Source organism: Cololabis saira, chromosome 3 (assembly GCF_033807715.1).
Source record: "Cololabis saira isolate AMF1-May2022 chromosome 3, fColSai1.1, whole genome shotgun sequence".
NCBI lineage: Eukaryota > Metazoa > Chordata > Actinopteri > Beloniformes > Belonidae > Cololabis > Cololabis saira.
The window spans coordinates 26,105,078-26,119,914 of NC_084589.1; the positions used below are offsets into that span (position 1 = coordinate 26,105,078).

The 14,837-nt window shown below is 40.3% G+C and overlaps 1 protein-coding gene across 3 annotated transcripts in view; it reads right to left on the reverse strand.

The window, feature by feature from the left end:
• Positions 1–12,826, reverse strand: part of atp8b2 (ATPase phospholipid transporting 8B2) — a 30,058-nt gene extending 17,232 nt beyond the window's left edge. Inside the window, exons 1-12 of one of the 3 annotated variants that reach the window (XM_061718381.1) lie at positions 12,699–12,826; positions 8,810–8,877; positions 2,939–2,997; positions 2,737–2,850; positions 2,406–2,504; positions 2,228–2,289; positions 2,032–2,104; positions 1,626–1,696; positions 1,448–1,527; positions 687–845; positions 517–605; positions 114–310 (exon numbers count right to left, since the gene is read on the reverse strand). In XM_061718381.1, the coding sequence (XP_061574365.1) occupies positions 114–310; positions 517–605; positions 687–845; positions 1,448–1,527; positions 1,626–1,696; positions 2,032–2,104; positions 2,228–2,289; positions 2,406–2,504; positions 2,737–2,850; positions 2,939–2,997; positions 8,810–8,834 (1,028 nt within the window). In that variant the 5' untranslated portion in view covers positions 8,835–8,877; positions 12,699–12,826. Of the gene's footprint in view, positions 1–113; positions 311–516; positions 606–686; positions 846–1,447; positions 1,528–1,625; positions 1,697–2,031; positions 2,105–2,227; positions 2,290–2,405; positions 2,505–2,736; positions 2,851–2,938; positions 2,998–5,916; positions 6,173–8,809; positions 8,881–12,698 lie in introns of those variants that run through there. The other 2 variants (XM_061718383.1, XM_061718382.1) reach the window with 2 other exon arrangements.
• Between the last annotated feature and the right edge of the window lie 2,011 nt (positions 12,827–14,837).

Consider the following 14,837-nt stretch of genomic DNA (forward strand, 5'->3'; position numbering starts at 1 on the left):
GGACAATTTGCCTTAACTGTTGATTAAATAACTTGTGATAAACGTCGGTGTTTCATATATTTCTTGCATCTTTTGTTTCTTACATCTGCTGGATTTGTTTCACTTGTTCCTACCTGACATACAGAGAGATCGGCACCACCGTGTTCAGAATGATGACATAGGACCAAAAGGAGAGGAAGGCTGAGAATAGGAAGCTGTCCACAGGAGGGTCCCAGGGCAGGTAGCTCTGAAACAAGGAGCCCACCTCTCTCTCCCACACCGCATTACCCACGGCCAGGATCACGCCCATGCACACCAGGAAGCCGAAGATCTGTCAGAGATGCACAAACGAAAACTCAGTAAGAACAGAGTACACAGGTTAGGGTTACTTTATATTTCAACTCTTCCGAGTCCGTTAAACCCAGATTAGTATGGAGAGCATCACTAGAGCAGATACATGACGCACAGATCAAGCCACTGAGATCATGTCCTAAAATAGTTCAGAGCCATGAAAGTGAGAGGTTTGGGGTTTCCTACCCAGAGGACCAGAGTGTTCATCAGGCGATCGATGCTCGTACGCTTAAACTTGGTGCGACCGCTGTTCTGCATTAGCTTTGTATCTGGGCCTGAGATTTAAACACATCAACACTGACTTGTAACACACATCACAGTATTTAATACGCATGCAAACACACACGATCACACACCTGCGAAAATGACCAGACCATAGCAGGCCTCTGTGTTGCGGAGGACGCATCCGCGCAGCAGCATGTTCTGGTTGCTCAGAGGGTATTTCTTGTCTCTCCAATAAAGAGTCCCAGAAAAACGGTCCAGCTTGTTGTTTGGTGGCTCACATACCACCTCACCTTTGAACAAAGATGAGTGATGTAAACTAAAACACTTGTAAGCTTAGATCAGAGGCTAACAGTCAAGTCTAATTACAGTAACACAGGCATTTCCCCAGCAGTAAGATGCAGAGTTGAATTTAGCATTTTCACACAAAGAAATCACGCACGCACGCACGCGCACACACACACACACACACACACACACACACACACACACACACACACACACACACACACACACACACACACACACACACACACACACACACACACACACACACACACACACACTAGTGTCGTGTAAAACGATACGAGACAAAGTGTGGGTTGATTCGCTGCAGTAATGCATTTTCTTGAGCGGCTGAAGACCGTGTGGGCTGCTTTGCTGACTCAAAGCTCTTTCGCTGGTGGGTGGGTGATAGCAGGCTGTCATTCAGCGGTGGCAGACGAGGGCAGAAGGTGTGTGCGTGTGTGTGTGTGTGTGTGTGTTTGTGAGAATGTTGTTTATTTTCCATTAAGAGCAAGAAGGTGAAAGAGGAAAGCGCTGAAAACCGTTGACCTTTACATCACAAAAGAGAAAGGAGAAACCGACAGAAGACGAGTTTGCTCTCAAATCTCACCGTCGAATGTCGCCAAGTTGTTTGGGTCACCGAGCTCAGCTGTCACTGAGACGGACTGACGCACCTTCATATTGGTCTCCCTGCAAGATAATACAATGCGCAGCAAATTATACGTAGTGTCACGTTACCTCTGCGGATTCTGAGGAACTGCGACTAGGTGTGTGAAGTGTTTTCTGACCCGTCTAGTTCGGCTGTCTCGATGTAACAAAGCCCATGAGGTTCACTGCTCGACAACAGGAGCAGGTCAGCCTGAAAGCAGAGAGAGGGAATTAGCACCAGAACAGGACAGCAGCAGAATTAGAAAACACTGATGACACAGAGCTGACAGCTTGCATCCATTAAATTAAACAATGCAGAGACAAATTAGCAGCTTTACCGCATGCTTCAGCGAAGCACACATTCATAATGAAATCAATTTAACATGAATGTATTTAGTCCACCATTCAGTATTAATAGCTATCAAGATCAAACAGAGCACTAGACTAATTGCCAGGTTGCAGGCTAAACCCTGAACTGTGCACGGCTGTTTGGTTATGGATGAAAGTGCTCCTGCATGTTTGTGCCCGTGCCGGTCGTGCACTTACTGCCACAAACTGATTGTTCTCCAGTTTGATGATATCACCTACTCGAACGTTCATCCACTTCTCATTCTGCAGCCTGGAAGAGGAAAACATAGTAGCAGATGAAGCCAATATACTGTAGGACCTAAGACACCTTGTAAATATAATTAGAATCAGAAACAGCAACTACACATGTAAGTTCACATCCGTGATGACTTACGAGCCTTGGATGAGCACCTGAGACTGGCGGTTGTTCACTTGATTATCACTCTTGTGGCGAAACTGCAAGATAAAATGTGACAGAAGTGGTTTAGTTGCGCACTACTCTCAAAGTACTGTCAGTTAGAGACAATACGTCTTTGAGTTTGATTTATTAAAAAAAAAAAAATCATGCTCACATAGTCATCTGTGGCGTCCTTCACTGCGGTGATGCTCAGCACCAGAGCCAAAGGCACGATGGTAGTGAACCAGGAGAGGGAGGAGATCTGAGGTATCAACTGAAAAGCACAAAGGCCAATGGTTAAAAACAGATTCATGTGAGAATGTGTGCAAAGTAGCAAAGGGGTGCAAATTTTGCATACTGAGAACATGCATCCCATCTTGATCCCATCACTTGCAGAACATGTCTGAAATGTGCCTATCCTTTTCCAAGTGGTTTCATATGACAAAATATCTTGCACATTACAACACAAAAATGAAGATGCAGACATATCTTTCTGATAACCTCACCTGTAATATAAGCAGGAAAAGGAAGTATGTGTTGGCTACTTCCTGGAACTGCTCAAACAGGTTGACAGGCAGAAAGGTGAGAATGTTGTATTTTGATGTCACGATGCAGTTACTCTGGATGAAGAGAGAATAGGAGTCATTTGAGGTGTTTTCTGACATGGCATCCATATTTTGAAAAACAAAAAAACGTGGGTGCTCTCACCGCGTACTGAAACTTTTCGTTGTATTCTCTGTCGTTGGCTCTGACCTTTCTCTCCTCCTCTGCGGAAACACAAAGCACTTACATGGGCCACTCAGGATGATAAGCCATCAAAGCAAAATACACAGAAAGCAGTCAAACAACTAAATCAATCTGTGGCAAACTGTAACCCTGAAAAATATCAGCGTTACTAAAAAAATATCTTGATCTCTCTGCTCATGCAAGCATCCTCAGTTATATAGACTGTATTTTATTGAATTCAGCCAAGATGACATTAATTGGATCACATTTGATTATAGAATTGGAACATTTTTCACTGGACTTGAATTTTCTATGAGTAAAGTGCCCTAATATGACGTTTGTTGTAAAGCGGTGCCATATAAATAAACATAATTGACATGAAACTGAACTGAATCTGCTGCTGTCTGTTCATGACTGAAAGTGAAAATCTGGGCCAGAGACACACGACATGCAACCAAGCTCAAGCGGCTCAAGCTCAAGCCACAAAGAAACAGGACATGTGAGCTGTACACTTGAAAAGAGTGCAAATGTAAGAGCTGAATACATTTACAAAGGTCCTCTGAGCCCCAGACCCTGCACTTTCTCTTCCTGCTGTTTTTAGATTTGCGTTCACGCTGATGCAGAGATATTTTGGACGTCCCCCCACCTTCACAACCAGACCCGTCTGTTCTAATATTGATGAGGCTGCTCTTGAACTGAAATGACTGCACAGGCCTGTGAGACAAGCTCCACAAACATCCTCATGCACAGTACATTTCAAGAGGGAAGCATGTTCTATACATAGAAATACCGTTGATACAAAAATACTGTGTTGTGATGGTGACGGAGAGACAGATAGGTGTCACGGGAAGGGGCATCACACAGCAGAAGCCCTTACCCTGTGATCTTATTCACACATAAACCATGACGCTGTGGCTTCCTGTGTTACTGCTGCACCGTTAAGCCCTCTCGCCAAGTACAGCTCATAACCTACATCTTTGTCCCTGCTTTACTCTGCTTCACCAAACAAACACAGGCCACTTTAAAGATCCTTTAAAAGGTATCTGCTTTGTTGTCAGGTTATAAGACTAATTTGTTTTGGCAGATGAGCTTCAGTCGATTGAAGACCAGCTGTGCTGCAGTCACAGGTAATTTAGTCAACTTAGAAAATGCTAACATTTTTTTACCCACTCTAAATCAACCTCAAAACTGTGACTTACTATTATGATTAGTAAAATTAGCCATTAACATCTACTTTGAATGCATTATCATACACAGGTATAAGGGATACCTGGAAGATTATGGTAGAGACCCTAAACACATCAGCTCTGAGTTCAGGTTTTAGTCTCCCCAACTCATAAACCCTTCTCCATTCTCTCTTGTGTTGATGTGCTCCATCTGAAGGTCATAATGTTGGAATTTCTGTCTGCGCTTATAGACTGCGAAGATTGCAAGATTGCACAGAGGCTTCCAAGCATCTGACGTCAAGTCCAGACTGTCTGTCCGAGCTTCTTCTGAACGAGCTGACCAACTCAGCTCGAATCCTTGAGCATCTTTAGCAAACTGCTCAGTAAGTGTTTAATGTCTGACAACTTCAAGGGCATCAGAAGCCCTGACATAGACTCTATACTATACAGGTAGCCAGCATCAATCTATAAAGCTCCACTACTGGGAAAGTTACAGTGAGGGGGGCTTACTGCTGGCATTAGGTTTCCATAAAATGGAGACATAAAGGAGTAAATTAATGATTTAAACTCATATAATGAGGAGTAAATGCATTGAAACTGATCCCAAAGCACTAATTTTGTTACACTCCTGCTGTACCTTTAACACTCTTTCCTCCATGGCAGGACACGTGAGTAGCCTACTGCTCTGAACAGTGGCTCGTCTGCACAAACACTCAGAGACTGAAGTCGCAACAGTAATGACCAAATAGCCAATCAGTCATAGTTATGGGAAATGCTAATGTCATTGCCACGACTGAGCCTAAGTCACAATCAGATCAGACTCTGTGGAGAAGAGATCATCTCTCACGGTGGCTGATCCAATCAGATGAAAAGAATTGCCTGCAGTCATGCACATTCACACACCTAAGTGTGCACACTCATATGGTGATCTAATCTTTGGGAAAACAACGCTAGTGACACAATGACACACTAATGGACAGGAGGTCAAATCAAGGTGCGCAGCCGGTGTGGTCTGTGAGAGTTAAGCTGAGGAATAAGAAAACAGATGAAGCAGAGAAGTGGAAGCTGGCGCCTGGAGAATTGATCACCGTCTCAGGGAGCAGGAACAAGGACATCAGCCATTTGTTTACACAAAATCTGGATTCAGATTAACTGTTATGCTCACACATGTAGACTCCACTCAAGGCAGCTAATCAGCTAAAAGTAAAGGCAATCCTGTGAGCCACAATTGACAGGTTACCTCGTATTTATTAGGACATAAACAACAAGTAACACAGAGCCAAAACATTGGCTGGAACTAAAAAAAAAAGATATAACAATGTCATGGGTGTTGTTTCATCGTTGTTAAAGGGAACATTGAGTAACCAAAACCCACCTTTTTAACAAAGCATATGCCAGCTATGATAAATGATCTGAATGTTTTTTTTTTGTTGTTTTTTTTTCTCTTGTAAGCACTTTGAGATTTCCGAATGGAAAGTGCATTATAAATTAAATTCATTATTATTATTATTATTAACCAGCTGGAAGAAACAGATAAATCAGCCACAAAGGTGTGTTTATGCAGACATTCAATATGATGAAGTATACAGTTCAGGGATGCAAACATGACACAGGAACAGTGGCTACATTGAAGATGATGGAATGAAAGTTGGATTTGATTGAAATGGGGATGGAAGATGATATTTATTTGAAAAAAAGAAAAGATGCAGTTTGCACAAATAACATAGATGTGAGATTATAGACTCGGGGCACAATTAGCCCTCACATGATCCTCTCAGCTGCATCCTTAATTACCTGTCCGCTTCTTTTTCGTTTCTGCTCCATCAAGTCCTTTCCTTTTCTTTCTTTCAAGGGGGAAAAAGACTGGAAACCATATCCCCGGGATTTCTTTGAGAACTGTCATCTTAAATGTGTTTAAATCGTCGCACTCGTTGAAAGTGCGCTGTTTCAAAGACGTGACCGACACATCTGACTGCCGCACCTCCGCAAGGACGCGGGGATGAAGCTCCCGTCCCAACTCTGGCTGAGTTGAACTGACAGGAACATCCCATCCCTGCCTCCCTGCTGCTTCATATCTGCCCTCCCAAAAATGTCCACAAGAGCAAGGCACCTACTAAAGCTTTAATTATGGTTCCGCGTTAAATCGACGCAGAGCCTACGGCGTAGGGTACACGGCGACGCGAGCCGTACGTACGCGTCGGTGTAACGCAGAACCATAAATCAACCTTAAGTCCTTACAGAAACAATCCACCGTGCTTATTTTTTTTAAATGTCAGTGAACAACTTTACTGATTCTATTTCCCAGTCGTTGTCGTAACCGACAGGCAGTAACTTTAGTTCAGAATTTAGTTCAAAAGATTGTGGTTACGTCTGCAGAAATGATGCGAGAGCTTTGACATCAAATGCAAATCAGGTTTGTGTTGTCAGCGCAGCTTTATGGCTCAAATTAAGGGTGCACCGAGTCTCATGCAGAAAATAAACACTGTCCACTATAAGCATTACGTAATGGCCATCAGCACGTTGGCGTTACCATGGAGCCCGCCTCTGCAGGGATCCCACAGCTGGGCAGGTATGAGGAAACTAGGCGCCATTTTGGATCAAGAAGCGTCGTTAAGGCTGCAGCCAGGCTGGGGTTTGGAGCCCACATGTCCTGAGCTGTTGCCCAGTTTCCTGCGGGCTAATAAGACACGATGCGCCGCAGTGGGCAGGGCCAAAACAGTCCACAAGCATGTGCGAGCATCCCATAGCCTACTTTAAAAATAACCCGGTGTTGTGCCAAAAAGTGATTGCCTGCCAGAATCTGATTTCTCCCCTGAAAATGGGTCTTTTTACCTGCCAAAAATTGATTGAAGGCCAAATACAGTTAATGAAAGGTTGTTTTATTCCTAAATATGATTTGATCTCATTATTGAGCTTCATAATATAAACACTAGAGCTCACAGGATTACTTTTAACTCTTTTAAAAGACCACACAAAATAGACATTTTCACCTGCCAAAAATTGATTGAAGGACAAATACAGTTAATGAAAAGTTGTTTCTTCCTAAATATGACTTGATCTCATTCTTGAGCTTCATTATCTGAAAATCTTACGTTTTAGCAACGTTCAACGGGCTACTGTGCGCGCTCCCGCGGCCAGAAATCAGAAGAAATCAGATTCTGGCAGGAAATCACTTTTTGGCACAACACCGACACTCATAACCACACCTTTAATGTATTGAATACATTTTGAGTTAGTAGGAAACTATTATCTGAATCATACTGTTAACAAATACACACACATTTAAAATCAAGCAAACAGAGGGTCCCAAACTGATGCAAATTACAAAAGAAAAAGTAAAACAAACTCCACTTTAAGATGTTTTTCTTTCAAACATGACCCTACTTAAACAATTCCTACTCCTACGTAGGAGTCTGACCTCTAATTGGCTGGTTTAAATTAAGATAATCCACAGTCCAGGTATTGAAAAAACATTCTTGCATTGTTTCAGATTGAGCAGATTTCAGACAGTGAAAATGGACATCAAGCAATGATGACAGGAAAACACCACCATTTGTGAAGTTTACTATCAAAATCCATTGTATGAACAAAGGGATACTCTGGTACCATGTGATGCATTACTGCAACTGACATTTGAGAAACTAATGCATCAGCACCTAACTATGGTCCCTTTTGCAATTGACAATAGCACGGTTCTTGTGGCCAAAGTTAAACAATTCTGATGCCTTCACTGGGTTGGAATTTAACTTTTTGATGTTAAGTATAAACCACAGCTAAGTTGTTAATGAAATATAAAAGTGATGCAAGTGATGTGCTATAGTTTACAGCAGAATAGTATAGAATAGAAAGCCTTAAATGCCAATGTACACTGTACAATGAGATTGAAAGAATGTAAATGTTTGGATATTCACAATCTCAAAATGTTTAGAAAATATTTCATTTTGCAACAGGAACCATTTTCAAATTGTGCAATGGAAGACTTAAATTCTGGTGCAATGTAACACTTCTATAAACATGATATCCATAGAATAGCCATGAAAAAAACAAACCCTACTGCGTTCTCACCACAAAGTCCAGTGTGCAAATGATTAATAAACCAGATGTGTTTTGGAAACAATGTACAAAAATTTATGAATATGTAGTAGACCGGGGAGTGAAACAACCATGCATTTTGTTTGAAGCTGAAGTCAATACCCAACACAAGGTTTTCCTGGCAGAAGCAATATTGAAACATCAGGGTTCAAACTGAAAGACTGTTGTTTTTTTTTTGAGGTGACAGAAAAAAAAAAAACACGTCTGTACTGTCCCCGGTTAAATTTCATTTCCTGTGGCTGGAATAAACCCATGATTTCATGTCACCTTGAGCTCAGCGTACCCTTTGTGCATCCCTGAGTAACTTATTACTTGCTTTGAATAATTCAATTAGAGTCTACCGACATATGATCTGTGTGCATTTATACTTGTATGGTAATGCAGTTAAGTACTATTTAGCTACAATCTAGTCAATAATAGACTTTTCTAACACACGCTAAAAGGCAAGACGATGAAGACATTTGTAAGGTGTCTTGCATAGGTGATGGCCCCCTTTTTCCTCATCTATAACCATTGTCAATCATCTGCTGCATAAACACTAAAGAAACCAATTTAAATGCAGAGATGATAAATGTGTTTAAAGTGAGGTGCTGACCTGGAGGAGGCCTCTTTCTGAACATCTCCTCTCTTCTGGGATACTTCTGCTATGGCCCATGAGACTGTCTGCTGAGAAAAAGAAGAGATGGTGAAGAAGACAGAAGAAACATCTGTATTAAAAAAAATGAAAAACCTTTGTGGAAACAGAAAAGAGCAAAGGCTGGAGTCAACGTAGAGAGGGAAGAAGAACATAGCTTTTATATGTCTGAAACAAAGTGCAGGAATAAAAACAGCTCTCTTTGTTTCCAATTAATCACTGTGTGTGTTTGAGTTATGAACAGCACTTATTGTCAATTCTGCTTTTTTTGTGAAAAACTAAGTGGAAATTGACGAGGCATGCAGACACTGCACAGCAGGACACAGACACAAATAGCACCGGTCGTCTCTGGTTTGTTACAGCCATAATAAGGAAATGGCACTCAGCAGAGAGCTGCATCTGTCTTTATGACACACTGTGTCTGGTGTTGAATGACTTTGGCCAGTCTCATCATACGGAGGATGAGAAAGAGGAATGGAGCAGCTGCACAGCACATCCCACTAAAATCTGTGATCCTTTTTTTCTCTCCCCATTTACTCTAGTCTATTACTATTTCACGCCAGACTGCTTTTATTCCCTGTTTTACCTTGGCGAGGGATGATGACAGATGAGGCTGCAGTTGTGAGGCGGTACATATTTTCTCTTGGGTTTAGAATAGCACAATACAAGACACACACAGTATGGCAGACAGAGGTTAAAGGCAGCAAGTATTCAATCAATAATCTTGAGAAAGAACCACTTCGCCTTTCTTCACGTGAGCTGGGCTGATCAGCTTTCAGCTAATGTTTCCAGTATCATCTTTTACCATGTCATAGACTTTTTTGCATCCCTTCGACTCAACCCACAGACCGTATTCTATTTACAGTGACATATGTTTGGGTACCTCTTGTTAAAATTTTGGTTAATGTGAATTGTCATATTAAATGACCTTGTTAAAACAATCCACTGCAGTCAGCTCCCTCTTAGTACCAAGCTGAAGTTGGGAAAATCAAGAAAATCTTCTCCAAAGGTGGTTATAGCAAACCTTAAAAAGGCAAATCAAACCCCCAATTTTACAGAAAAGACTCCCCAGAAAAAAGCATATAGTGTGGACTTGTTGTGCTTTGTTCTACTATGCAGCAGCTGCACACATTTAGCTGTGACATGTAGTCTCAGAGGAAATTCAGCATAAGAAGTCCCGTGGACTGATTAAGTTAATTTTCTCATGTTTTGAGGAAAGTTGGTTCGGCTCGGATTGCCAGCAAAATCTAGAAGGACATTTCAGATGGGTTAGCCCAAAAATGAGAAGAATGTAGCTTATTCAACGTACAATGAAAGGCCACAAGAGAGTTAATTACACAGTCCCTACCCTACAGATCTAAACATTCTAAAAAAAAAAGAAAGAAAGAAAAAACATCTGTGGATGGACCTCAAAAGAGCAGCACGTGAATATATGCAATAACCCAACTGTCTCAAAACACTTCAGGATTTACAAGAATTACGAGAAACAAAAATATCCAAACAACACGTTAAAGCTCGGCTGCTACAAACCTTTTCAGTTGTCACATCCTTTCCCGCTGAACTCTATATCTCTGATTTAAAGTCTATAGAACAACGGTGCCCTTAAGGGCTAATAAAGCTTGCAGTCAGGGAAGTAAAAACACCAGGGTCAGTCTGAATAACTGAGCAGCTTTCTAGGCCTCTGGGCAGAGTGCATTTCATCTCTCACTGTGTCTGCGCGGTCTGGGTGACATTTCAGAGATTTTGAAGTGACAAACACCTTCATGAAACATGCTGCCGTGAGCTGCAACCCCACTTCTACCAACACATATTAAATATTACAAAAACAGGTCCTGTTGAAACCTTCTGTACTGTGCATAAACTCACTTTGAGTCTGTGGTGGGTCAGCAGGTTAGTTTGCACAGTTGTTAATTGTTCATAGAGCATAGTAACAATAAAGTTATAAGTGTAAAGTTTCTGCATTAGAAATCAATCTTGCACATATTCTGAGAAAATATCCATTTGTAGCATAATAGAACTGCCTGTCTTTGATTATTTTTCTTTTATTTCTCTTGTTTAATTATTCAAAATACAAAATCATAATATTTCACCTGTATTTTACCGTTGTATTAACATCCCTTTTTAAAATGTAGGAACAGGAACTATTTTTCTATATTTGCTAAGATTGGAGGTCATCTTATGGAAGATATATACATGTATATATATATTTTACAAGAAAGCACTGAAACACTGCGTTACTAAAGAATAAAAAAGTTAAAACAGCAAGTAATTCACCTATGCCGACATGTCAGAATTTATTTTTGACAAAAATAAGTTGTGTTTTTCCTCATGTGTCTGCAGGGGACTTGATCTCATGTGAATAGGTGATTGAGTTTTTAGTGTGAAACTCACCTCTACGTATTTTACAATCTATTCTGGCATACATTTATAAAAAAAATATATATCAATATACATTCCACCCAGTTACTATCCATCCATTTTCTATACCTGTTTTATTCTTTGCAGGGTCACAGGGTTCTGCTGGAGTCTATCCCAGCTCATCACAGGCGAGAGGCAGGAGTTCACCCTGGACAGGTCGCTAGTCTATCACAGGGCCACTACATACAAACAACCAGAAATACTCACACTCACACCTATGGGCAATTTAGAATCATCAATGAACCTACTATGCATGTTTTTGGACTGTGGGAGGAAGCCGGAGAACCTGGAGGGAACCCACACGAGCACGGGGAGAACATGCAAACTCCACACAGAAAGACCCCCGCCTGGCCAGGGAGTTGAACCGGGAACCTTCTTGCTGTGAGGCTACAGTGCTAACCACCAAGTCACCGTGCTGCCATTCCCAGTTAATATGAGCCATGAAAATAAAGCAATACTGTCCACATTTGGACAACTTCATACAGTAGAATAACAATACAATTGTTGCATTTATAAAATACATCTACATGTCACTGTAGAGACCACTAAGTGGATCAGGATGTCAGATAGACACTAAGGAGTATCGTTTTTCTTTTAAATATTTTTTTTGAATGAAATATCTTAATATGTATATGTATACTTATATAAATATACTTATATGTATCTTAATATATGTAGTTTCAGGACATCTGCACGGCATCATTTTCCAGTAAAATCCACTACCTATTGATGCTCTGTAGGTCACTGTGGGGCTTTCATTTTCATGAGTTGATGCAACAAATACAATTTGTGTGGTACAATTATAACAAAATGTAAGTTTTATTTTGATATTCATAATTTCCCTTGTCTGCCACACTAATTTCAACACATGATATGGCATTAAACAGTAATTTAGGGAATTTAACTGCTGTTTTATTCTGTATCCAAAATCAGAATCAGAATCATGTTTATTTGGCCAAGTCAGGTCAAACAAGACAGGGAATTTGACTCGGTTATTTTCGCTAACTGTACAGTAAATACACAAAATGCACAAACAAATAAACGGTTGTATTTTTACCCCAAGACTGAATAACCCTTTTATCTAGAAGAAAGGACACAAGACGACTGAAACACCAGATAATCCGATCCAAACTGAGTCTTCAACGGAGCTGGGCTGCAGGGAGTTTGTATTTCTTCACACTCCAGCAAGAGTCTGACAGAGATAACTTTCACATTGAGTTTAAGAAATGTTATGATGCATACAAATCTACGGTGACTCAAAAGAAAGAACCGCATTACTGTAAACGACTGTACTCTGGTACAGCAAGAAGATCTGAAGATCTGAATTCAACCCGAGACAACAATTTATCTCCCTCTTTTAAAGTGATAGCCCGCACATGCTGAGGGGGCAGCGACCGCTCCAAAACAAAAATAAACTTTAGGAAACACATACCTTTTCAGTTTTAGTTGAAAAATGGGTTACATGTAGAGGAAACACTCCTAACGTCGAGGTCCCGAGGAAGTTGGGGTTTGAGGAGATGACATAAGGCCACTGAGGTGCTGTGGTGGGGATCAGGATCAGGATGCTCCACTCACATGTTTGTGTCGAGCTGAGGGAGAGCAGAGGAGAGGGAGGAGAGGGGGGAGAGGGAGGAGAGGGGGAGGAAGAGGAGGAGAGTCTGCACCCACTTCACCTTCTCCACCTCCATCTGCACCTCCTGCAACCAGGAAACAAAGGTGACCATATTTTGATCAGCACATCCTTATTTCGGGATAAGGATTTTTTTTAATCCATAGATAAGCATGATAATAATTAAAAAAATAGATGATTACTGGAACTTAGTGTTATCATTTTATAAATCGTTGTTTTAATATCTTGAAGGAACACCTTTCTGTTAATCACGATTTGTTGAGTGTCACACTGCTCCCTGGTGTCAGCTTCATGTCCTGCACCAAACCATCATCATGGCAGTGTAGGACATGGGACCAGATTACACTGCAGCCCATTGAAATGTAAATAGGCATATAGGACCAAATCTTTCAGCCCCTTTGTATCTCAGATGGGTCCCACATATAAATGTTGGCTAGGAGCTGTAAGCATTAAATAAATTGTTAGAATTTAAATTCTAATAATATACAGCAGGACATATTAAATAAAGTTTCACATAAGGTGAAGAACAGTAAAGTTGTATAGGCCTATAGTCACATATATTTTTTCACAATATTGTTGAATGTAAGTGTTTAACTTAGAAGTAAATGTCAGTTAAAAAATAAAAGTAAAATCTGTGTATTCTGCATGTTTGTACTTTATGGGAAACGCGTCATATGGAAACTTTGACCATGTGCTGCATACAAACTACACTCAAACTCAATGGAGTTTCAGAAATGAAAAATACATTTCTTTCTTTTCTTTAATAATTATATAAGCGCCACTTTTTAAAATGTTACCATTATTCTTATTATTCTTCTTATTATTCCTATTTTTATTCTTATTCTTTTTTTATTGTATTTTTATATTTTCAACCACAAAAAGGTATACCTTAGATACATAGAACACCAAACCCCCACAACTCAACTTCCAAAAAGAAAAAAAAAAAGTCAAAGTCCATACATACCAAAACATATTTCATAGTGCTATAATCATGCCAAATATACTAACCAAAAATTCTACTCACTGCACCAATTGAGAACACCAGATAGCACTACCATATCTGTTCTATCAATGACTCTGAAATAATAACTAAATAGTTAAATAATATTCCTACCCACTTCTTGATGAAAGGGACTTATCAAAAAAAGGTAGGAAACACTTGTCATTACTTTCTTATCCTAAGTTTGGGCTGGTCCGTTAAAGAACCAAAATGATATCCAAATATATACCCTCAAAACACAATGAAAACAAAACCAAAAAAAAAACCTAACAAAACAAAACAGACATAAACGGTGGGAAAACCCCACTTAAAACAAACACGACAACAAAACAATACAAACCATTGCACTCAGGTCTTATCATTGTGACTATGCCTTACATTCTTATTCTTATTCTTATTCTTATTCTTATTCTTATTCTTATTTTTATTCTTATTATTCATAATTTATTTATTGATTAATTCCAGATGTTAGGGTGCGGCCTGGGGAGGATTGGTTGGTTTGTGTTTTTCTTTTTTTCTTTCCATTCAGGCACTCCGGGGTCTCCCGAAGAGACTGCTGGATGCAACGTCAGAGCCATCATCCCACCTGTGCATTCCTCACCACCTGCAATTAATCAGCAATTCCACCGGTCTTCTTAAGGAGCCTTTCTTCCTCCACACATTGCTGGTTCTTCTGCTAAACCTAAAAATCTACAAACCAGGCTTCCAGCGAGCCTGATCACAGCATCCCTGGTTTGCCGTCCTTTGTTCCTGCTCTCCACTTCTCTATAATTAGTGAATTGGTGTCTGTTTCCAGTTTTGTATAGTGGGATGACTGTTGGAGTTTTCATTTCTTTTGGAAATGTCCTGGTTCTGAACGATGGAATACAGATGAATGTCAGTGGTTGAACATCATTGCCTCAATAATTTTTTGACTACAATAATATCTTCAAAACTTGGAT